Source organism: Temnothorax americanus, unplaced genomic scaffold, assembly GCF_048541705.1.
Source record: "Temnothorax americanus isolate GAGA-0224 unplaced genomic scaffold, ASM4854170v1 Scaffold129, whole genome shotgun sequence".
NCBI classification, from domain to species: domain Eukaryota; kingdom Metazoa; phylum Arthropoda; class Insecta; order Hymenoptera; family Formicidae; genus Temnothorax; species Temnothorax americanus.
In genome coordinates this window covers 226,951-252,500 of record NW_027509263.1, presented here as the reverse complement: position 1 = coordinate 252,500, position 25,550 = coordinate 226,951, and the positions used below count along the sequence as shown (strand labels likewise).

General features: G+C 43.2%; 1 protein-coding gene across 1 annotated transcript; it reads left to right on the top strand.

Annotated features, from left to right (window-relative positions):
- Positions 1–3,475: 3,475 nt before the first annotated feature.
- Obp6 (odorant binding protein 6) lies at positions 3,476–8,186 on the top strand. The gene is made up of 6 exons (XM_077399505.1): positions 3,476–3,656; positions 4,208–4,289; positions 4,871–4,959; positions 5,334–5,445; positions 5,570–5,640; positions 8,008–8,186. Exons 1-6 carry the CDS (start codon positions 3,573–3,575, stop codon positions 8,023–8,025), a joined length of 456 nt encoding a protein of 151 aa, XP_077255631.1. The 5' UTR covers positions 3,476–3,572; the 3' UTR covers positions 8,026–8,186.
- The last annotated feature ends 17,364 nt before the right edge of the window (positions 8,187–25,550 follow it).

Sequence of the window (25,550 nt, the reverse complement as noted above, 5' to 3'; positions counted from 1 at the left end):
AATTTTGCAAAATATTAAGTACGTAGCCTATAATATTCTTAGCGCATGAAATAAACGTCTTTATTTAACATTTTTCAATATTTTTTCATCATTTTTTCAACATTTTTTCAATATTTATACAGCAAAATATTTATTTATATTGTTTACAGCTTCTCCTAACCTATACTAGCAGTATCCTGCTACTAGGGTTAGGAAGCTGTAAACAGTACTGGCATTTTACCCCTATCTAATTGTAAGTAGTGGCATATTCCCCCAAGATGCAGTTTTATATTAAAATGAGCCTGTATTATACGATTGCCAGTAAAACGAATCGGCGACGTACTGAATACTTTCATCCTAACCAATATTAATAGAACGACAAGCTAATCGAGTTAAAAATTGTGTAATGCTTGAAGAATATCTTATATAAAACACTAAAAAAATTCTAAAAAGCACGTTGTCATACTTGTCATACTGTACTTACCCCATAAAAACTATAATACTGACAGAAAGTAAGTAAAACTTGGGCAAAACGTCAGATAAAATATTTTTAACAATTTCACAGTATTTACAACAACGCTCCTAGTCGTAGCTTTGTTAAACATAACGAGTGGCATATTCTCCACACTGGCATATTCCCCCCAGTTACCCTACCGCGTCGATTGATGTATTTTAACGTAGAACTACGTCTTTGTCGACAGTAAAAGGAGGTAAATTCAGGCACAGATGCAACGTTTTCTTGCAACGTTTTTTCTCGAAAAGTATTAAAGGAAAATATACTTTATTATATAGTTTTTGAAAGCTCTCGATGTGAGCTAAATGTTCCTGCAATTTATTTTGGTGGTTTTTTATAACCGATTTTCTTGAAATGGAATTATTATAAGAACCTGACGTCTGTCTGTATGTCTGTTTGTCTGTCTGACCGTAAACTACTCATTTGTTAATAGACCGAATTTTAAAAAAAGAGGAGGAGAGAGAATTTTTCGATACCGATTTTTTTTAAACCGGTTGTGTAGTTTTTTGATATATTTTCGAAAATAATAATCGTAGAGTAATAAATAAATTGTCATTTGATAGCTTATATAGTCTCATTTTTTCTCTAAAGTCTATAAAGTCTCCAAAAGGGGTTAACGATTTTTTTCGTTTTCCGCGACCTACTCATTTGTTAATAAACCAAATTTACTAGAATTTTATATGAAACAGAGGTAGATTTTTCCGGGAATGGTGGTGGTGGGGTTAATTTTTCAATACCGATTTTTTTTAAACCGGTTGCGTATATTTGCTTGTTATATTTTCGAAAATAATAATCGTAGAGTAATAAATAAACCAAAAAAGGTTACCGATTTCTATTTTAACAAATCTCTATGATAGCTATAATTTTTGTTATATTTTCGAATCTAATAATCAATATATATAAAACAAAGTCGGGTTAGTTACACCATTTATAACTCAAAAACGGCTGGACAGATTTTGTATTAAGACCATATAAAATAAGGGTAGAATTTTCCGGAAGAAACTAAAGAGTGTATAGTTTTTCGTTACCGGGACGTCTTCCGTTACCGGGGCGAAGCCCGAGTAACCAGCTAGTCGAGTAATAAATAAGGTGTTATTCGATAGCCTATAAAGTCCCATTTTCTCTCTAAAGTCTCTAAAGTCTCCAAAAGGAGTTATCGATTTCTATCTTAACAAATCTCTATGACTGCTCTTTTCCGTAAATTTTGTGATATTAAGCTGAAATTTGTTTTTATGAGTTTCATTAAAAATTATTGTTTTATAGAGTGTTATTAAAGGAATGTTGATATTAAATTTAGTGATGATTAGTGAAGGGGTTACCAATTTTTGTTTTAACAAATCTCCGTGTTTGTTCTAATTTCCGTACATTTTGTGATATTGAGCTGAATTTTTTGATGGATAGATTATCACTAAAGGAAAGCTGATATTGAATTTGGTATCAATCGTTGAAGGGGTTACCAATTTATTTCTAAAAAAATGAAAAGTTATACATGTAATCTTATATAGAATATCGTTAAAGGAAGGTTTGCATTTACTTTGGCAAAAATCGGTAACCCCTTCAAGTTACCGATTTCTGCAAGAATTCAAAGTTTTCTAATTTTTCGGGGACGGATTAAATTTTAAAGAATTATATAGAAAGCAGAGGTAAAATTTTTCGGGGATTGCCACATGTATGACAGATCGAATCTTAAAGAATTATATAGAAAGTAAAATTTCCCGGAAATTGCCATAATGTGTATAATTTTTTGTTACCGATTTTTTGGAAACCGGTATTGAAATTTTTATAACCGATTTTCTTGATATGGTAATGTGTTCAGAATGTTCTAATACGTGGTTTTTTGTTTATATATACCTTAAAAATTAATCAATTAAATTTTATTAATCTTTATTAATTTTTTACTAATTTGATTATATTTTTTACTCTTTCCTACGTCTATTTCATATATAATTCTTTTAAATTTAATTGATTAATTAAAGGAAACCAATTTATTATATGCTAATAATTTGAGAAATTTCTTATAAAGAAAAATTTTTGAGCTAAAAAAGAAACGCGGGCACAGTAACAACTGTGCCGCAAGCAACAACGTAGAACTACGTCAACTGTCACTATTTCATGTTAAAGTATTCAGCGAAGGAAAGTATAGACATAAGGCTACGTCAACTGTCTCTGGCTGAATAATAGTGACAGTTGACGTAACCCTACGTCTATTTTTGTTTAAAATTATACTTCTCGTTAACAAATAATATATAATAATATAAATACATACAGTTTTCAGAAATCTTCTTATTGTTCCCAAATACTTTAATAAACATAAAACAATAAATTAAACTCTGTAAAAATATTACATTCTCTTATATTATATTTATGATATAAATTATATTTATAATAAAAAATTATATAAATCACACACAAAAAAGGCGTAGAGCTTTTGATATTTTGAATTAGCGATTCGTTTTCTTTCAAATTTCTTTTTGTGATTATTTTATTTTTAAATCATAATCAACAGTTATTGAGAATTTCTTATTTACTTTCATTATCAAAACTTTAAAACTAAATTGAATAAAATTAAAATCAAGAAAATAATGCTTAAAAACAAAAATTTTATATATATTATAATAAAAATAATAATTAAAAAAAGGTATGTAGAAGAAATAAAGCTACAGATAATAAATTAATCTTATACAAAAACTATAGCTGTTATAATTATTAATAAAATTGTTTCTGTGGAAAAAATCATCTTGTTTTTCGACGCTTATTTCCTTATGCATTTTGCATCGTCAAATACATAATCGCGAGACCGCAAGTAACTTGCATAATGCTGTGGTTATCCGACCTTCGGCAATGATAATAAGACTTGGGTGTCAATATTAGCGTTAAGTATCCTTAATTACGTCAGCCAAAACGGTAATTTAGACGTATTAGGTTGTGTTACCTCACGATATTAAATGTTCTCCTTCTATTTTACTTCCGTATATAAAAGTAAACAGACGTATTTGCATATGATTTGCAAAAGTTGGCCCAGTGGCGATTCATCAAGGGGCCTAATCGCGTTAAAAAAGAATTCAAAAAGGTTAATAAAATGCAACGAATAAGAATGAAAGGCACTGGTACAATTTTTTTCATTTCGTGTGTGCTCATGGCGAATCTTCAAAATGCAGAGAGTGTAAGTCTCTTAAAATAAGAAAGATGCGTAAGTACATCAATAAATAACCCGAAAAAAATTAAGAGAAATTTATAATTAACATTGTATTTAATATGTTACAAATTCTACAAATTTTACCGTGTGTGTGTGTGTGTGTGTGTGTGTGTGTGTGTGTGTGTGTGTGTGTGTGTGTGTGTGTGTGTGTGTGTGTGTGTGTGTGTGTGTGTGTGTGTGTGTGTGTGTGTGTGTGTGTGTGTGTGTGTGTGTGTGTGTGTGTGTGTGTGTGTGTGTGTGTGTGTGTGTGTGCATTAGTGATTAAAAATAATAAAATTAATACTAACATTTCTCTCATATCATAATTTTTGAGAAATATATTTAAATCATTTTGTAAAAATAGATTGGTGTATTTATTTTATAATATATATATATATATATATATATATATATATATATATATATTTTTTATATATAAATATATATATATATATATATATATATATATTTGTTTAAACCTAAACATTCATGTCTCACGTTTTTGCCCATTTATCATTGAGTTATTTTTATTTCCGCAGAAAAAATTGTCCTTTGACGAAATAAGGGAGGCTCTGCAACCGGTGAAGAAGCATTGTCTTGACAGGGTGGGCACGGATCCAAGTATGTCATATTAAAAACTGCAAACTTACGTATATTACAAAATGTAATGTATCTAACCGTCAAGATCTTTAGATTTTTATGTAATACAATTTTATAATCATGTCTTTTAATTTAAAAAAAAAATTATAAAAATTTAATAATATGTAGTATATGTAATGTTTGATTAATATTAAAATATACAATAAATCAAATACCAAAAATTATATTAAAATATTATGATACATTTCTTGTATTGTATTATTTTATATATTATCTATATTATAAATTAAAACTAAATATTTAAAAAAAACAACTAAAACTTTAAATTTAATATTAAAAAACAAGTTTTAATATACGTGAAAATTGGGGTATTTGTTAAAACCAAGTTACTGGCCTCTCTCTCTCTCTCTCTCTCTCTCTCTCTTTCTCTCTCTCACTCAAGCACGTTACATAATAAAAATAGATAATAAATATATGTGTGTATGGGCAAATATATAATAAACATTTTTTATAATATATGCAGATAAAAAAATAATTTATTTAAAAAATAATATATTGGAAATAAAGAATACAGAAAGATTCTAATATCGATTTGTGCATAGAGTTGCCCGATAATGCAGTCAAAGGTAATTTCGTATCTGATCGGAAATTGCAATGTTACTACAAATGTATGATGCTGAATACAAAAGTGGTAAGTAAAATTTTAGTAATTTTCTATAAATATTTCTCAAATTTTTTTAAATTAGTTTAAAAAATAGAAATGAGATGTACTCGCAGTGTAAATCAGTGTTACGACTATTTAGATGTCTCTCTATAAACCTTAATTAAGAAATCAGTATATTTCCCAATAAATTAATAAAGCAATGTCATCCATGTTAGTTAAATAGTTAACTGTCAAATTTTATACTCAACAAACTGATTGATATTGATAAAAAAACTTGTGCATAAGAAAAAATGTATAGCTGTTTATTCAAATAAAATAATAAAAAAAAAAGAAACGAATTACATAACTCATTTACGATTTTTATCAATACTTACAGCAATATATATTTCTCTTTTTTCCAGATGAAGAATGACAAAATAGTTGAAAAAGCTCTCTCAAAAATAGCGGAACACATGTTACAGGAGGACTCTGTATCACTTATTTTAAAAGCGATGGAAAAATGTCATTCAATTGGTAAGCAAAACTGATGTATTTTTTTAAATAAAATATTTTATGATTAAAATAAAAAATAGTCCTAAATGTTTTCCATAAAAAATTTCATATATAATTTGTTTGTGTTTAATTTCTATTTTCACAGCAATGAAATCGATGGATGGATGTCAGTTAGCATATGACTATATCAAATGCATCTACGATTATAATTCAATGGTAAAATAGATATTAACAATTTCGTAAATCTTTTCGTGACAGCAGTGAAAGAGCGGGATTTTAGAAATTAAAGAAGAGAGAATAACATCGAGAAAAATTAATTTCATATTTCATAAACTTATAACTATTTGATATTTTATAAATTTATATATTATAAATTATAATCTTAATCATACACACACACACAGTCAGTTTACAATACTAGACACTATAGACGCGCGCTTCGCGCGCGCTATTTAGCTAACATTATGCTATTACTATTACACTATTAACCCTTGATACACACAACTGTCAAAATATACAATGACAGCTGCAAATGAAGTAAGCGCAGCAAGAAAACCAATCTGCATCGCGGAAAAGTGACATAATATTAACCTTGCGACACGACGCGGGACGATTAACCTCGCGACACGACGCGAGCTGTCACATCACGACACACACGACGCACTACACGCACGAAACTCGCCACACTCCGCGATGACAGTCCCACACGGGATGGAAGCAAGCTACGGCGCGGCAATCAATCGAGATAACCAATCGGCATCGCGGAAAAGAGGCTTCAATTTTTCGATACAAACGAAATTCACTCAGTTAACGCGCTTTTTTTAAAAGTGGACTAGACACTACAGACGCGCGCTTCGCGCGCGCTATTTAGCTAACATTATGCTATTACTATTACACTATTAACCCTTGATACACACAACTGTCAAAATATACAATGACAGCTGCAAATGAAGTAAGCGCAGCAAGAGAACCAATCGGCATCGCGGAAAAGTGAAATAATATTAACTTCGCGACACGACGCGAGCTGTCACATCACGATACACACGACGCACTACACGCACGAAACTCGCCACACTCCGCGATGACAGTCCCTCACGGGATGAAGCAAGCTACGGCGCGGCAATCAATCGAGATAACCAATCGGCATCGCGGAAAAGAGGCTTCAATTTTTCGATACAAACGAAATTCACTCAGTTAACACGCCTTTTTTAAAAGTGGACTAGAACAACACAAGGGCGCGCGCTACGCGCGCGCCATTTATTCTATTATTTTATTTATAATATATCACTTAAAAGTTTTTGGAAGTATTATAATTATTTAACACATAAAAATATAAAGTCCATACTTTATTTAATAAAGCAAATCAATTTCTATGGCTTCCGCCAAGAAATCTGGAGATTCATCTTCGTAGCTGACATAGCACACACACACACACACATACACATTTTTTGATTATATATATTAGGTGCTAAAAAAGAGACATTCTATATATGTGAGCTTTTTTTCGTCTTGATTTCGTTACAGTTGCAATTTTTATAAGAAAAATTGTAGGCTCTTTTTTGCCTAACTTTTTGACGACCGAGTTTTGTTTTTAAGTGTTTTTTAGTCCTCCAACGAATTATGTAATAGCGTTTTCGACTGGGCCGGGTTTCAATCCAACCCGAGTTGGGTTATGACGTCACAGATTCTACTTCTAGGTTGTAATTGGATTATTCCAGCATGTGACGTCATAACCCAACTCAGGTTGGGTTGAAACCCGGCCCAGTCAAAAACGCTATAATATTGCAATTTGTTCAGCCCTAATTATTCTAGAATTAAAAAATAACGTGATTCTTTTTTATTATGAATATAAATATGTTACTATAATAATAACTATATTATATTGTTTTCGGAAATTGATACGTAACGAGGTTCAATTTAGCAGAATTTATTAACAAACACATTTTCTATCGGTTGGAAATTTTGTCTAGCAGCCATTACCAATGGCTATTTTTTGCTTGTGACCATTAATTCGTAGATAATTTAATGCCAATTAGCAATTAAACTATAATACGCTATATACTATAATACACTACAATGCAATATTGCTAATGAAATTTCTTACTAATGGACCTATTAGAATATAATAGCGAAATAATGAATTTTTAATATTTTGTGACATGGCATGACAAGCTATTATCATCTCTCTCGTTAATCACTCAATATTGACATTATAATTTATTCATGAATTTATTATTTTAAAATATTACTATTTTTCTATACATCAAATCTTTTTAATCAAACTATAAAATTTTAACTTTATTTGTCACAATTTATTTCCTTTACTTTAGAAATAGTGAAAATCTCTATCTTCTTTATTAAAGAAATGTTTACTTATATATAAAAGCATTGAAAAATACCTTTATAACACATATATGCGCACACATATATATTATAAATAAATTATATTATATTAATATAGTTTTTTGAAATTTATATAAAAATATATACAAATACTTTATAGGATCGCAATTAAATATTTTTTAATATAATAATTTTTTAATAACATATTGTATACAATTTGAAAAAATTTCGCTTTTTCAGCTACTCATTTACCCATGAAGATATCTCTTTCAATGGATCCTTTATTTGGATAATTATGAAAGTGATTTTAGCCACATCTTACATAAGACCTGTAGGAACATAATATGACCACACATTATGTATCAAATTATGAAAATCGAAACTACGCCAAATATATAAAATACAACATGTTAATCACACGATTTGTCCTTATATGTTTTCTTCTTCCATTCCTTTTATCTTTACATTTAATACTAGATAGAAAAAAGAAAACATAATACTCTATATACAGAAGAATAATAAACAAAAAAAGTTTTTCCTAAATTTTCAATATTTAATATATATATAAAATCTCATTAATATTTAATAACTGTTTTAAATATATATAATGTAATTATATTTAATAGCTATTTTAAATAAATTTAATGTCATAAACATCTTCTGATTTGATTAAATGCAAACCGGGCATGCCAAGTTTTTATGCTTTGATTTTAAGTCCATCTTATACGTCTTAGTATTTATGTAAAATTACAATGGAATTACCTACAGAAAAATGAAATAAAAATCTATTTATTAAACATATACAAGATATTTTTTTCAGAATTGCACGGCACTATTTTAGGGAAATATTTTCTAGGTGAAAATAAACAGAAAAATTTATATAAACCCATGTCCCAAACTTATTTATTAGTAAAATAGAATAAAAATTATGTTCAACAGTAAAACATATTTAAAGTATATTTTCGACGTGGCCGTCGTTTTGTTGAATGCAGCATTCAGCATCATATATGTATCCATGTTTCTCTGGTATCAGTGCAGGATTATTCCAAATAGTTGCTGTAGCTTCCATTATGCGATTTCTTAATTATTCTTGCGTGCCACTAAGTCTACAATAAACTAAAGACTTTATCCAACTCCATAGAAAATAGTCTAACACTATTAGACCATTTTTTATGGGGTTGGATGAAGTCTTTAGTTTATCGTAGACCTATTGGCACGCAAGAAGAATTTAACAAAACGGCGGCGATTTCGAAAATACTTTAAATGTTTTACTGTTAAACGTAATCTTTACTCTTTAACATCTTACTAATAAATAAGTTTGAGGACTTCCGTTTCCGGTTGGTTAGGTGTGAGTTGGCGATTTTTGCGAGCGAAAAGCGAAGTGCGAGTGTGAGAGATAGAGCGAGTGAGAGAGTGTGGCGAGTGAGAAGTGAGCACGGTGAGGGAAAGGGAAGGTGTGAGAGTGGAGGCAGCGCGGAAGATAGAGGAGGAGAGTCGGAGGCGGAGGAGAATTGGGAAGGTTGAGGTTAGAGAGACAAGAGTAGAAGGGGAAGGATAGAGAGCGCGAGAGTGAAGGGCTAGGGAATTCTGGGGATTTCGGGATAACGCGGGGAAGTAGTACGGCCGTAGAGTAGAGGATAGATGGCGCAGTTTGCGGATAGGTTTGGGAAAGAGAGACGCGGAAGTACGAAGAATCTAGATGAGCTTTACAAGAGGAAAGGGAGTATAGACGAGCTGTTTAAGAGGAAGAGGGATAAAATGGAGAAGGAAGAGGGTGCGGGGGGGGGAAGAGGACGAGGACTTCTCGAAGAGAAGTAACAAGACGGTGAAAACGCCACCAGGGGGGGCAGGGGGGAGGATATGGATGTGAAGGGGTTGTTGAGAGGAATAAAGGAGAAGATGAGGAAGGGGTTAAGAGGAGTGAGAGAGGGGATAAGAGAGGTAGCGAAGGAGCAAAAGAAGGTTATGATGGAGGAAGTAAAGAAGATAAAAAGCGAACTGAAAGAGAGAGAGGAGATGTGGAGAAGAGAGAGAGGAGAGCTTCAGAAAAGAATATAGGACATGGAACGAAAGCTGGAGGGGATGCAGATGGAGGTAAAGGGAGGAGGTCTTGGGGGAGGAAGAGGTAGAGAAGAAAGCGGAGGAGGGTCGAGGGAGGAGGGGAGGGGAGAGGCTGATTGAAAGGAGAGGGTGGAAAGGCTGGAAAGGAGGTACGAAGTAAAGGAGAGGGGAGAAAGGAGAAAAAACATTCTGATAAAAGGAGTGAAGAAAAATGCGGGAAGAATAAAGGGGGGAGTGGCGGAGGTGATGAAAAAGTTAGGCGTGGAGGTGAAGATAGAGGAGATTAGAAAAATAGAGGCGGGGAGAAGAGAGAAGGGAGGTATGGCAGTGGTGAAAGTGGGAAGTGAAGAAGAGAAGGCGAACATAATGAGAAATAAGTGGAAACTGAGAGGCGAAAATACGTGGATAGACGAAGACTTGACATGGGAGGAAAGAAAAATAAAATGGAAGATAAACCAAGTGGCATGGAAGGCAAGAGGAGAGGGTAAAAAGGTACGGATAGGGATGGGAAGGGAATGGATAGAGGGGGAATGGTGGGTGTGGGATAAGGTAAGAGGTGTGCTTAGGAATGGCAGAGAGAAATGCTGGGAGGAAGGACAAGGGAAAGGAAAAGAAAGTGAAAGAGAGGAAGAGCAAAAGCAGGGGGAGTAGAAGAGGGAGAGGGAACGGGTAGGGGGGAAAAAAGAAGAGCAGAAATTGAGAAGGATAAGAGAGAGGAACTGGGTGGAAGAGTGGGAGAGGAAGAGGGAGAGGAGGGAGAGAGGAGAGAGAGAGGAGAGGAAAGTAGTATTTATAAGGTGGCCTTTTGGAATGTGGCGGGGCTAACAAATAAAGATAAAAAGTTTTGGAAAAAGCTGGAGGATTGGGACGTAATGGTGTTATGCGAAGCGTGGGTAGACGGTAAGGGGTGGGAAAGGATAAAAGAAAAGATGCCAAGAGGCTACGTATGGGAAGTGCAGAGAGCAGGGAGGAAGAGCCGGAAGGGAAGGGCGATAGGAGGAATGATAGTAGGGGTAAGGGCAGGGATCAAGATGGAAAGAGAGAAGACGAAAAAAGATAAGGAAGGGATAGTATCAATAAAAGTAAAACTTGGAAAAGAGTGGTGGAGGGTAGTGGGAGTATATATAAATAAGGATATGGACCGGAAGTTGGAAGAACTGAAAGAATGGGTGGAGGAGATTGAGAGGGGAGTGAGAGTGCTGATAGGAGGGGATTTTAACGCAAGGACCGGAAAGGAAGGAGGGTTAGTGGAAGAAGGAGAAGAAGAGATGGGGGAAGGAGAGAGGAGATCGAAGGATGGCAAAGTAAATGGGGAAGGAAAAAAGCTGTGTAGATTCCTGGGGGAACGTGGGTGGGCGATTTTTAACGGAGGAATAAGAGGAGATGAGGAAGGAGAATGGACGTATACAGGGGGAAGAGAGGAGTCGGTGATTGACTACGTGTTAGGGGACAGGAGGACAAGGAAAAGGGTAGAACAGGTGGTGGTAGAAGAGAAGGTCGATTCAGACCATCAGCTAGTGACGGCGTGGGTGGAAGGGTGGGAGGAAGGTATGGATAAGGGGAAGGGGGAAGGAGCGGAAGTGGGAGAGGGGACTGGTCAGAAGAGGGCAGGGAAAAATTTAGAGAGTTAATGTCCCCCGACAGGCAAGCTCGGGGAGGGGGAGTGGAGGAGAAGTGGCAGGGATTGAAGGGGAGGATAAGGGAGGTATTAAGGGATGTGAATGAGAGGGGCAAAAAAAGCGGAGGAAGGGGCTGGTGGGATGAGGAATGTAGGGAAAGAAAAAAGAGAGTTGGCAACATGTTAAAGAAATGGAGAAGAAAAGGAGGAGAGAGGGACAGTTACAGGGAGGAAAAACAGCGATACAAGAAGCTATGTGAAAGGAAGAAAAAAAGAGAAGTGGAGAAATGGGAGGCGGAAGTAAAGGAGGTCAGGACGGAGGGGCAGGTATGGAAGGTGGTAAACAGGGAGAGAAAGAGAAGGAGGGTGAATGAGAGAATTAGTATGCAAGAATGGGATGGGTACTTTAAAGAGCTGTTGAGAGGAGTGAATGGGAGGGTGGTGATGGGAACAAGAAGAGGGGAGAGGAGGGAGGAGGAGGAGGAGGAAGAGGAGATAAGGAGAGAAGAGGTGTGGGAGGTAGTGAGGAAGCTTAGAGAGAAAAAAGCGATGGGAAGTGATGGAATTTCAAATGAGGTTTGGAAGTTTGGAGGGGAGGTAGTGAAAGAATGGCTATGGGAAATGTGCAATAGAGTGTGGAAAAGAGAGGGGTGGCCGGAAGATTGGAGGGAAAGAATTATAGTGCCTATAAGAAAAAAAGGGGAGGGGGAGAGAGTGGGGGACTACAGAGGGGTGACGTTAGCACAAACGGCATACAAAGTGTATGCTGCCGTGCTGGCGGAAAGGTTGAGGAAGGAGGTTGAAGAGAAGGGCTTGCTGCCACCGAGTCAGACAGGGTTTAGAAGAGGGGTTGGGACCACGGACAACATTTACGTACTGAATTACCTGATAAACAGGCAAGTAAATGGAAAGAAAGGGAAGATGGTGGTGATGTTCGTGGACTTAAAAGCAGCTTTTGACTCGGTGGACAGGAGAATTCTAGTGGAAGCCATGAGAAAAAGGGGAGTAAGGGAGGGCTTGGTGGAGAGGTGTAAAGAACTGCTGGGGGAAACGATATGCAGAGTAAGGGTGGGAGAGGAGATGGGAGAGAGATTTTGGACAGGAAGGGGAGTCAGACAAGGGTGTCCGTTAAGTCCAATTCTGTTCACCTTGCTGCTGGCGGACATTGACGATGAACTGAAAAAAGGGGGCTGGGGTGGAATAAAGTTGGGAGGGAGAAAGATATATACACTGGCTTATGCAGATGATATAGCGATGTTGGCGGAAAATGAGGAAGATATGAAAAGAATGATAGAAAAACTGGAGGGGTATTTGGACAGAAAGGGATTGGTATTGAACAGTGACAAAACGAAGGTAATGAGATGCAGAAAAGGGGGAGGAAGATGGAAAAAGGTGAGTTGGAGGTGGAAGGGTAGGATAATAGAAGAGGTGAGAAAATTCTGCTACTTGGGATATGTAGTAAAATGTAATGAGAGGCAGGATGAATATGTGAAAGAGAGGACGAGGATAGGGGCGGCGTTGCTGGGACAAGTATGGGGGATCGGAAAGAGGAGGTTTGGGGGGGATTGGGGTAGGAGAATATGGTTGTTTGAAAAGTTCATATGGACGGTGATAAGTTACAGAGTGGAAATATGGGGGTAGAGGAAAAGAGGGGAAATAGAGAGATTACAGAAAAGATATCTAAGGTGGGTGTTGGGAGTGGAAAGATGTATAACGGGATATATGATTAGGGAGGAGTTACAAAGGGAGAAACTAAGAGAAAGGGCGGTTATGAGAGCATGGGGGTATGAGAAAAAATTGGAGGAAGGAAAGGGAGGGGAGCTGGCAAGGGAGTGCTGGGAGGAGGTAAAGAGAAGGGCGAAAAGAGGGGTGAGCAGGGGGGATGGGAGGAGGAGAAAAAAGAAGCGGCGGAGAGCAGGGGCTGGAGAATAGAGGAGGTGGAGGAGCTGAGGGAAAAGGGGATGTGGAGGGGGGAGGACGTGCTTGAGGGAGAAAGGAGAATGCAAAGAGAAGAGAGGTGGAAGGAGATAGGGGAGGCAAAATTTAACAAGTGGTATGGCATGATAAAAGGGGAGGGGATACCGGAGTACTTGAAAAAGAACTGGGGAGAAAATAGGTGGCAGAGGGTGGCTAGATACAGGCTGGGGGAGGTGGTTTGAAGGGGGTGAAACATTGGATGGCGGAAGAGAGAAGAGTGTGCAGGGTGTGTGGAGGGGGGGAGGAGACGTGGGAACATGTGTGGGAAGATTGTGCAGATTGGGGGGGAGGGAGATCATGGCAGGAAGCGGTGGGGAAGGTTTTGGGGGTAGAGGAGGAGGGGGAGAGTTGGCTGAGGAAATTAGAGAGAGTAAGGGAGGGAGGAGATGACGGAGGGGAGTGGGAGGTAGGGGAGGGGAGGAGTGAATGAGAGAAAGAGGATGAGTGAGAAGTTTGTAAACGGAAACGGAAGTCCACAAAGATAGGGAACTTGCGAGCGTGTGTGTGTGTGTAAAGATAAGCAGGGCGATTAGTATGTAAGGTTAAATGTAAGATATGCTAAGGTAGGTTAAGAGAATGTATGTAAAGGGTTGGGAACGTCCCTACAAAACGCCTTGCAACCCCGAAGGAAGTCAATAAATATATTTATCTAATAAATAAGTTTGAAACATATAATTATATAAACTTTTTTGTTCATTTTAACCTAGAAAATATTTCCCTAAAATAGTGTCGTGCAATTTTGAAACACTCTGTATAGTATGTTTAAAAGAGTTTTTTTTACATTTAAGTTTAAAAAAAGTATTATTTGGTTAATTACATTGATTTTATATCTATTTTTGTGCAATTTAATTTTCAATTTTATGATACATTACATTTTTTAAACGTTTTTTTTTTTAATAGTTAGTGAACATATTTTTTTTACGCAAGGTTTTCTTATAAGAGTCAATTTTTCTTATAAACATAAAAAAAACTTTTCCAATACTGTTATGCATTTTGTTATATTTGTTCTGTATAAAATTTGTACGTAAAAAATATACATTTCTAGCATTTCATAACCAATTGCATTTCTTTACTTCTAATAGTTTATTAATACTTATACATGCCTTTATATAGAGTACGTACTATGTTTACGTAATATTAATCACAAAATTGCGTTACCTAATTTAATCCAAGTGATATGTATTTCAAAAAAAATGTGAAATTTTTAAATAAATTAAAGCTTGGGTTGGAATGAGAAGACCCTTGAATGAGAAGACAAAGATACGTATCACTTGAGTTTTATTTTTTAAAAGTAGTTGCGCAACAATTATTTTTCAAAGCAATATATATATTGTGACGTTGCGGCTCGCCGCCTCGTCGTGGCGCCCCGCCGCCGTCACAAGACGCGGAATTTTGCGCCCAGGGACGGACCAGGGAGGCAACGGCGAGATCTCCAGGGGTCGTATTTAATCGCGTTTCCGCATTCTGATTACGTTCTTTTTTTTTATGCAATGTAATAGGCGCGGCACCTCACCCACACCACGGCAAACCTTCGAGGAAGTACTTGGCGAAGGAAATCAAGGACGATCGATGACCCGGGAGGGGTGGCAAACGCGGAAGCAGCGCGGCAGGCGGGCGGCACGTGCGGCAGCGACGGACGAGGCCGCCGATAACGGGGCCCCAAGCGCATGGGTGAACACCCGGCTTCAGCAAATGATCTCTACAAAACATCGACCTACGGGGTGACTGATCACCGCCCCAGGGTCAAACCGGAGGCACACCGGCGAGCACCAAATTCCGTCCGCTGCTAAGGACAGAATTGAGGAGTCGCACGCCGCCGAGGGACCGCTGCACGCCCCCGAAGGATCTCGTATCGACAGCACTGCGCCGGGACACCGCGGGCTTGAGAACTCGCGCCCGATTGGCCCGCGCGCCCCTGCGGAAGGGGTACCGTATCGATTCCGCAATCGAGCGGGTCTAGCGTTCTCACTTTCTGGTCGTCCGTCGGCAAGATACGTTTCGTAAGATACGCGATAGCCACCCCGAGTCGGGTATTTCGATACTTGTCTGGAGGATCGAGGATCGTGGTGGAAGGCGACGGCAAGGAGCCCAGGAGGAGGCGTATTCCCGGTGAGGTTGCCCGTAAATCGCGATATGTAAAGCCACGACACCGCCCTCCGGTACACGCTCTCGCTCGGGATAACGTACGTTAAGATTGAGTGTAATTTCGCGATCGATAACAAGAGCGAAGGGCCTCGGGATGGTATCGTGGCCGCGGAACCGTGGTACAAGCGTTGTGGCGAATCCCTGGAGATCGCGATAGGCGTTAATGAGTTCGATATCGCGAGTATATTGCGTTGTCCTCGCGACCTTGGTATACGGCCGCATACGGGCCGGTGGTTCGTCAATTGCGTTACCGTCTCTTCGCGTCGGGAAATTCTGGTGTTCGAGCGTCGGTGTTAGCGTATCGATCGGTGTTCGGATCTCGTTATTACGGGTTGATAATTGTGCTCTCGCGTTGAGAAACTTTGCGTCCGGTATTACTTGCGTTGCGTCCTATACTCGCGCTAAGAAATTACCGGCGTTCACACGCTTTGTGCGTTTAGATGTTAATTGCGTAGTTCTTCCTGGCGTTCCGTGGATATTAGATACGCACTTCGAGTCAACGGTGGTGTGGCCTTCTCCACACCTGGCGCCCAACATTATTAGCGATATCGCGACTTGCTTGGTTAAATGACTCGGCGCCTCCCCGTTGCGCCCGAGCCGAATATCTCGCGTTAAGTTAAGATATTATTGCGACAGAGTTTTCGTACGGTTCCGGATGTGGTTTTCACGCAATCCAAGCGTGACGTGCCCTTCTCTCGCGACATTTTGCGTTGAACCTCACTCTCGTGAGCGATGCTAAGTGTAGTATTCTTGCGTGTTATAATTTCCGACTCAAATTATTAATTGTTCGAGAATAGAACCTTCAGCGTGTTTATTAGAGACCCAATTAATACTCCGTGGGTGTCTCGCGTCCGCATTAATATTATTTTTGTTAAATGAATCTCGACACCACGCCACCGGCTATTCTTGATTTATTTGTCGAATTTATCTTGTGTCTGATCGAAGCCGGATGGATAAACGTTGTTATTTTCTCGGCAACCAGTACTCAATAAATGTTATACTCTTTGTTATCTGACTGAGTATGCAATTAACGTGTCACCCCGCCGAGTATCGCGCCGCCTTTCATTAACCCCGCCCGTGATTAGGTCAAGCTAGCCGATTCCACGCACCTCCACACTTCGTCTTGCGTCTCGTTTAGGTTTTCGCGATTTCGTGGACGCGAAGGTACGCGTCTGGCGCCCAACATTCGGAACATTTCGTGGAGTATCGGAGGTGCGAGGAAATCACTGGAGAGGCCAACCATCCCGCTCTCCTAAGTCCTTTTGATCCGGCTCACGTCCCGGAGCGGTCCGGGAGTGCAAAAAGTCGTGACAAAATTTGGCGCCCAACGTGGGGCTGCCGAAAGATCGCCGAAAGGCACGTAAAGGGCTCGGTACGGCGCTACGATATTTTCGTGCGGGTGACAAAAGTCTCGCGGATTACTTGCTGATTTCGTTTCCTTGTGTTTGTCGGAATAAAGAATTAATCCTTTCCTTATTTCATGTTGTGATGCGATATTATATCTGATATATTTCTGATTGCGATATTATTTAATTGTGTTGTGCCATATTATGTTTTGTCTAACCTCTTTTTTGCAGCTTTGTGTGAAATATTATTTGAAAATTGATTATTGAAGTAAATGTATTCGGCCGGGTTACTCGGTAAATCGGAGATATTATTCGGTGCCGTGTGACGAGTTGGAATTTGGTGAAAGTGCGATCGCGATAACACCGGAATTCGGTGTTTACATCGAGCGGACTATCGCATCAGAAAAACTGTTTGCCTATTTCGCGTTACCGTTACATTCCTTTCGCGAGTGTTCTTGTTCGTGTATTATTGTTCGCGTGTTATTCTCTTTCGGAAATACGGTAACATTCCATAGTTTTCGCGCGGAATATAGATTTCGCTTTCGAGAATAATTTCGAACGACAAAATGAGTTCCACCGAGCTTACCGATGAGTGGATCCTCCACGCTACGCGCGAGGAACGGATCGCCGAATTGGGTCGACGCGGATTAGCCACCGACGAGTCCGATCCCGAGCTAGCGCTTCGCTTGTTACGCTTGCTGACGGCCGCGCGTCGCGGCGGCGGCTCCGAAAGGGCATCCGAGTCGGACCGTGTGGCCGACTCCGAATCGAACCGCGCGACGAACGTCGAATTAATACAGCTGACGGGGGCCGATGCGAGTCACCCGGTTAATGCAGGGTACCTTGAGATTCCTGTGGGGGACATCCGCCCGGATAGTCCGTCCGCGAAGTTAGTTGCGTCTTCGCACCTCGATCACTCGGGCGTTTCCCGGGATCACGTGCATCGAACCTCTCACGAGGCGGGCGAAAACTCCGCGACAACCATTTATAATATTATGCGGAAATGGGACTTAAAGTTTTCGGGCGCGCGCGGAGAGAATGCCGAAACGTTTCTGTTGCGCGTTGAAGAGGGCCGCGAATTGATTCCGGTCGCTGATGAGGATATTTTACGATGTCTCCCGTTCTTTCTCTCAGGTATAGCGCTTTATTGATTTCGCGGGAAGAGGGAACGGCTGACGACATGGGCCGCGTTTAAAACCGCGTGGCGTACACGTTTCGGAAACCCGGATTTTCAGTTCGCTCTTCGCGACAAAATTATGCGGCGAACGCAGGGGGAACAGGAGTCCGTAACGGACTTCCTGACTTGCTTAAACACCCTTTACGATCGGTTATCGCCACCGTGGCGCGAGGAGGAGAAGGTCGGGTACGCGCATCGACACATGCTGCCCCGGTTGCAGACTTTGATTCCTCGGGACGCGGTAGACCATATGGACGCGCTTGAGCAATGGGCTGCGCGTGCGGAAGCTAGCTACCGCGCCGCACAGAATTATCGTGCTCCGCCTCCGCCGGAACGGTCTTCCCGGATCTCGCTTACCGATCGCCGAAGGGCGCGAACCGACAGGGGGGCGGGCAACATCGCGATTCCGTGGCTGCTCTCGGCGTGACTAACGCAAATTCGAGCGGAGCAGGGGCGGGCGCGAGGAGGGCCAATGCCCGCGGGCCGAAAGAGAATACCCCGGCCGTGACTGCCGCATATGCGGCGAGTGCGCCGAGCACCTCATCGGTCACCGCAAACGCGACGCAGGCCGCAAAATGTTGGAATTGCGATTCGACTGGGCATTTCGCGCGTGATTGCACGGCCCCGCCGCGTAAACACTGTTATCGGTGTGGAAAGGCCGAATACACCACCCGCACTTGCCCGACGTGTTCGGGAAACGAGTAAAGGAGTCGCAAACCAGGGGCGACCCGACTCCTAACCCCTCCGCCCCTGAAAAGTCGTTACCGATAGAGCACCGCGATGCTGCGTATAGCGCGTTTAACGAACAGGGAGGCTCGGCCTCTCTCAAGTTTCTGCGCATCCAAATCGAGGGATGTGAGGTCAGCGCCTTAGTAGACTCGGGTTCTAGCCGTACGTTCGCGGGTCCGGAAATTATCGCCTTAATTAAGCAGCTCGGTTTTAACTTCAATCCGGCCGGCGGCAGGCGCGTGACGACCGCGACCAATCAGACGGCGAGAGTAAGGGGGGAAGTGAGGGTCCCGATTAGCGTGCACGGTAAAACATTGAACATGAGAGTTCATTCACTACCGACATTAGCGTTACCGTGTATCTTGGGTGTGGATTTTCTGACGGCATTCGGAGTAAATATCAATTTCGCGAACGGTACTTAGAATTTCGTTGAGGATTCCTCGCGATCTTACCCTTTCGAGAAGGGATCTTCTAGCTCTCTCGCGAGCGTTCGAGTGATAGTGGCCGGAGATGACAGCGTGGATATCGAGCTAGGTCAATCGGGGGAGGGAGAAGGGACGCGAAAGCCAAAAGCGTCGCCTCTCGTTTGCTGCGGACTAAGCGAGTTAACTCCCGAACAAGAAAAACAGTTACAATCGTTCCTAAAGTCACAAATTGCGGGAAGTACAGAGGAACTCGGCGCCACCACGTTGACCGAGCATAATATCGATGTAGGAGACCACCCTCCAATTCGGCAACGTTGTTACCCCGTGTCACCGAAAATAAAGGAAGCCATTTACGAGGAAGTAGATCGCCTACTAAAGGCCGGTATAATAGAGCCGTCGCAGAGCGAGTGGTCGACGCCTATCGTCATGATTAAAAAGCCTAACGGGACGTATCGCTTCTGTTTAGATTTCCGACTCGTGAACAATGTCTCGAAAAAGGACGCGTACCCACTACCGTATATGAACGCGATCTTAGACAAACTGCGTAAGGCACGGTATATTTCGACCATCGACCTCAGCCAGGCTTACTTCCAGATCCCGCTATCAAAAAAGAGCAAGGAAATCACGGCCTTTGCGGTACCGGGAAAAGGCTTATTTCATTTTAAGCGAATGCCGTTTGGCTTAACGGGAGCTCCCGCCATCTTTCAGAGGTTATTAGATCGCTTAATTGGACCAGAAATGGATCCTTACGCGTTCGCGTATCTGGATGATATCGTTGTGGCTACCGAAACTTTCGAAGAGCATCTCGAGTGGTTGGGACGAGTTTTCGTGCGTATTTGCGAGGCGGGCTTAACGATTAATCCTGAGAAAAGCAAATTCTGTCGCTCGCAAGTAAAGTACCTCGGATTTTTAGTCCAACGGGAGGGTTTGAAGGTCGATCCCGACAAGACTGTCGCGATTAGGGAATATCCCGCGCCGCGTAACCTCCGACAGTTACGCCGCTTTTTCGGTATGGCCTCTTGGTACCGTCGTTTCATCCCGCAGTGTGCTACTCTTCTCGAACCGTTAACGCGGTTACTTAAAAAGAATCAGGTGTGGGAATGGGGCGAAGAACAAAGGTCCGCTTTCGACACAATAAAGGAGTGTTTGACGTCCCCGCCAACCCTATCGTGTCCGGACTTTAGCGTGCCGTTTGTGCTGCAAACAGATGCAAGCTCCGTGGGTCTAGGCGGTAGCTTTGTGGTAGCTTTCGCGAGTAGAGCCCTGTCCGACGCGGAAAAAAAGTACTCGACAACCGAGCAGGAATGCCTAGCGGTCGTGTGGGCAATTAAGAAATTCCGACCCTACCTCGAGGGCTATCGCTTCACGGTTATTACGGACCATAGCAGTCTACGCTGGCTCCATAACCTAAAGAATCCTACCGGACGTCTAGCCAGATGGGCCCTCGAACTTCTCGAGTACGACTACAGTATCGAACATAGGAAAGGTGCGATGCACCCCGTGCCGGATGCGCTTTCGCGAATATATGAGCAGGATGTCGAGGTGTGCGCTGTCGCCGCGGTTGACGATGACTGGTATGTTAGACGATTCCGAGAAGTTCTCGAGAAACCGCGTAGATTCCCGGGATGGAAAGTAGAGGAAGATCAGCTATACTTTCGCCGACCTCACCCCGTAATAAACGAAACCGTGGAGGACCTTAATCGATGGAAATTAGTCGTGCCGAAGGACTCGCGGGGGGATATTATTCGGGAAAACCACGATCCGCCTCAGGCCGGACACTTGGGCGTCGAGAAGACGTACCGCCGTGTCGCGACAAGATATTATTGGCCGCGGATGTATAGAGAGATCGCCCAGTACGTGCGCCGGTGTAACACTTGTCAGCGGACTAAAGTAGAGCAAGATGTTCCCGCGGGGTTAATGGGTCAACGCGTAATAGAGGCTCCGTGGACGGTCGTTGCCGCGGATATAATGGGGCCACTCCCGCCCAGTAAATCGGGGCACGCATATCTTCTCGTGGTGCAGGATCTTTTCACGAAGTGGATCGAGTGTTGCCCGTTACGTAAGGCTACCGGCAAGAAAATCAGAGAGGCTATCAAAGACCTCGTTATTTTTCGTTGGGGAGCCCCGCGCGTCTTGTTAACTGACAACGGCACCGAGTTTTTGAATCGAGAATTGCACGCGTTAGCGGAACAGTACGGCATTCAGCACACAACGGTACCGCCGTATCACCCCCAAGCGAACCCTGTCGAACGAGTCAATCGCGTATTGAAAACGATGATTACCGCTTACTTGGAACGGGACCACCGCGAATGGGACCAACATATTAACGAGTTTTGTTTCGCGTACGATTCCGCACACCATACTTCGCTGCAAGCGACACCCGCTTTTCTAAATTTCGGGAGGGAACCTCAGCTTGTTAATCTATCTCGCGGGCGGGAAGCCGAAGCTGTCGCGGTGGAGAACTCCGATCCTACTCTTTGGAGGGAAAGAATGGAGAAGATCCAACAGTTACGGACATGGATTGTCGAAAATTTAGAGACGGCTCGAATGAAACAAACCCAATGTTTTCATTTGCGTAGGCGAGATCGCCAGTTCGTGGTGGGCGACCGCGTATTGAAACGACAGCACGTCTTATCATCCGCCGCTCAGCACGTCTCCGCAAAATTGTCTACAAAATTTCATGGCCTCTTTTCCGTACGAAAAATTCTGTCGCCAGTTGTATACGAGCTTGCCGATTCATTAGGCAACTCGATCGGAAAAATTCACATCAAGGATCTAAAACCTTATTATGAATAGTATTCGCGTTCTTCTTTTGTTATTATTTTGGGGCTCACGCTTTTAAGTGTCTTTCCGTAGGCTACCGAACGGGCTCTGAGGTAAGGAGAGACCCCGAAAGAGAGTTAGTTTCCTCTTATGATGGATCTCCGCGACCCGTGGTTGAGTAAGTAGATCGACCGGCTGCGCGATTGCTACATATGCCGGCACACCCGTCTACACGGGGGAGGCGACGGGGAGCAAAGCCACTCCGAGGCGGCTACCCCGACCGTCATCGAGACCACGGAGGTGGACACCCAGGCCGCGCCCGAGACCAGGGAGGTCGAGACCCAAACCAAAAGCGGGCGGATCGTTCAGGACTCCGACTCGGACGAAGGATACTCCAGTGGCGAGATGCTCTGGTGGATAAAACAGTCCCCCGGGTGGAAAGGCGTCCGATCCACGTTGTCCCCGGACCGCCCGGCGATGGAGGCTGTCGACTGGCCGTCTACTCCGAGGGACCCGAGCCCGAGGGAGGCTTGCTGGAATTGCGAATCTCCCTCCCATTTTGCTTACGACTGCCCCTTGCCCAGGAAACCCGGATACTGCTTTCGGTGCGGCTAGAAAGGCTATACGGTGCGCTCCTGCCCTGAGTGCGGCGCAGCCTGGAGGCTGGAAGGCCCCTACAAAGAGGGCAAAGGCCACGACCTGGGCCAGGAGGCTCCGAGGAAGCGCGGACCCCCTCCCGGAACACCGCGCTACTGAGCCCCAAAACTCGCGATACCGCGAGATGTAAAGTTTTCCATGTTCCTTTTTTTTCCTCTCTTCGTCCTCGTTCCTTTTTTTTTTTGATCGACACCAAGAGACCAGACTTTTCTTTTTCGTTGCGTCGGGGGGGAAATAATCTTCCTTTGGCGATACCTAGTGCCGTAATTGTCTTCTTGTGTGTAAATAAATTGCTGTAAGCAAGCTGTAAGCGAAGTTCGTAACCCACCCAAAAACTTCCGTCCTTCGTCAATTTCCGTATCGCAGGAAACCCGCCGTGAACGGCCGTCGCGTCCAAGATACCGCGCCGGTCCGACCGTACGTAATAGGGCCACGATGGGACATATTCGCGCTCTCGTTCTGCAGTCGACACGTCATTTCGCGTTAGGTTGGTTTTTTGAATGCTCGCCGAGGGCGGCGTAGCGAAACTTAGGGCCGCTGGTCGAAAACGACCCGGCAAGTTATGGCCGAGTACTGCCGGCGTACTCGACCAAAAGGGGGGTAACTCCTCCGCCTTGGTGTTAGGTTTGGTTTTGGATAGACGGTCGACAACAAGCGGAAGGCATTTCGCCGTCGTAGGCTGTCGTACAGGAGTCCGACCGCGCCGCGTGGACAGGTCCGAAACGGGGAAACGGGGAGATAATGAATTGCGTTCCCGGAGTGCGATCCCCGAGGTCCTACAGTGCGTGGGGGTGGGCCGAAAAGTTATTAGGATAGAATTAGCTTTCTTTTTTCCAGCGTGACAGTTTTTTTTGTTTTGTTATGTTGTGATGTCCTACTTGTGTTCGTTCCGTTGTCCTGAGGCCCGAAGCTGGAGATCTCGATCGCGTGGCGTTCCTATGGTCACCCCCGGGGGGCGAGTGACTAAACGGGGCAGCCGCGCCCGGTATGCTTCTTCTTGGGGTGGGGTGTTGTGACGTTGCGGCTCGCCGCCTCGTCGCGGCGGCCCGCCGCCGTCACAAGACGCGGAATTTCGCGCCCAGGGACGGACCAGGGAGGCAACGGCGAGATCTCCAGGGGTCGTATTTAATCGCGTTTCCGCATTCTGATTACGTTCTTTTTTTTATGCAATGTAATACGCGCGGCACCTCACCCACACTACGGCAAACCTTCGAGGGAGTACTTGGCGAAGGAAATCAAGGACGATCGATAACCCGGGAGGGGTGGCAAACGCGGAAGCAGCAGAGATCGCGGGCTGGCGAGAGCAGCGCGGCAGGCGGGCGGCACGTGCGGCAGCGACGAACGAGGCCGCCGATAGCGGGGCCCCAAGCGCATGGGTGAACACCCGGCTTCAGCAAATGATCTCTACAAAACATCGACCTACGGGGTGACTGATCACCGCCCCAGGGTCAAACCGGAGGCACACCGGCGAGCACCGAATTCCGTCCGCTGCTAAGGACAGAATTGAGGAGTCGCACGCCGCCGAGGGACCGCTGCACGCCCCCGAAGGATCTCGTATCGACAGCACTGCGCCGGGACACCGCGGGCTTGCAAGCTCGCGCCCGATTGGCCCGCGCGCCCCTCCGGAAGGGGTACCGTATCGATTCCGCAATCGAGCGGGTCTAGCGTTCTCACTCTCTGGTCGTCCGTCGGCGAGATACGTTTCGTAAGATACGCGATAGCCACCCCGAGTCGGGTATTTCGATACTTGTCTGGAGGATCGAGGATCGTGGTGGAAGGCGACGGCGAGGAGCCCAGGAGGAGGCATATTCCCGGTGAGGTTGCCCGTAAATCGCGATATGTAAAGCCACGACACCGCCCTCCGGTACACGCTCTCGCTCGGGATAACGTACGTTAAGATTGAGTGTAATTTCGCGATCGATAACAAGAGCGAAGGGCCTCGGGATGGTATCGTGGCCGCGGAACCGTGGTACAAGCGTTGTGGCGAATCCCTGGAGATCGCGATAGGCGTTAATGAGTTCGATATCGCGAGTATATTGCGTTGTCCTCGCGACCTTGGTATACGGCCGCATACGGGCCGGTGGTTCGTCAATTGCGTTACCGTCTCTTCGCGTCGGGAAATTCTGGTGTTCGAGCGTCGGTGTTAGCGTATCGATCGGTGTTCGGATCTCGTTATTACGGGTTGATAATTGTGCTCTCGCGTTGAGAAACTTTGCGTCCGGTATTACTTGCGTTGCGTCCTATACTCGCGCTAAGAAATTACCGGCGTTCACACGCTTTGTGCGTTTAGATGTTAATTGCGTAATTCTTCCTGGCGTTCCGTGGATATTAGATACGCACTTCGAGTCAACGGTGGTGTGGCCTTCTCCACACCTGGCGCCCAACATTATTAGCGATATCGCGACTTGCTTGGTTAAATGACTCGGCGCCTCCCCGTTGCGCCCGAGCCGAATATCTCGCGTTAAGTTAAGATATTATTGCGACAGAGTTTTCGTACGGTTCCGGATGTGGTTTTCACGCAATCCAAGCGTGACGTGCCCTTCTCTCGCGACATTTTGCGTTGGTCCTCATTCTCGTGAGCGATGCTAAGTGTAGTATTCTTGCGTGTTATAATTTCCGACTCAAATTATTAATTGTTCGAGAATAGAACCTTCAGCGTGTTTATTAGAGACCCAATTAATACTCCGTGGGTGTCTCGCGTCCGCATTAATATTATTTTTGTTAAATGAATCTTGACACCCCGCCACCGGCTATTCTTGATTTATTTGTCGAATTTATCTTGTGTCTGATCGAAGCCGGATGGATAAACGTTGTTATTTTCTCGGCAACCAGTACTCAATAAATGTTATATTCTTTGTTATCTGACTGAGTATGCAATTAACGTG

Bases quoted from the DNA above. Each gene is read 5' to 3' on its own strand.
- Obp6 (XM_077399505.1), top strand. From the start codon at position 3,573: ATGCAACGAATAAGAATGAAAGGCACTGGTACAATTTTTTTCATTTCG. The intron at 4,290-4,870 runs GTATGTCATATT...ATTTGTGCATAG, and splicing joins CAGGGTGGGCACGGATCCAA to AGTTGCCCGATAATGCAGTC. The intron at 5,446-5,569 runs GTAAGCAAAACT...CTATTTTCACAG, and splicing joins GGAAAAATGTCATTCAATTG to CAATGAAATCGATGGATGGA.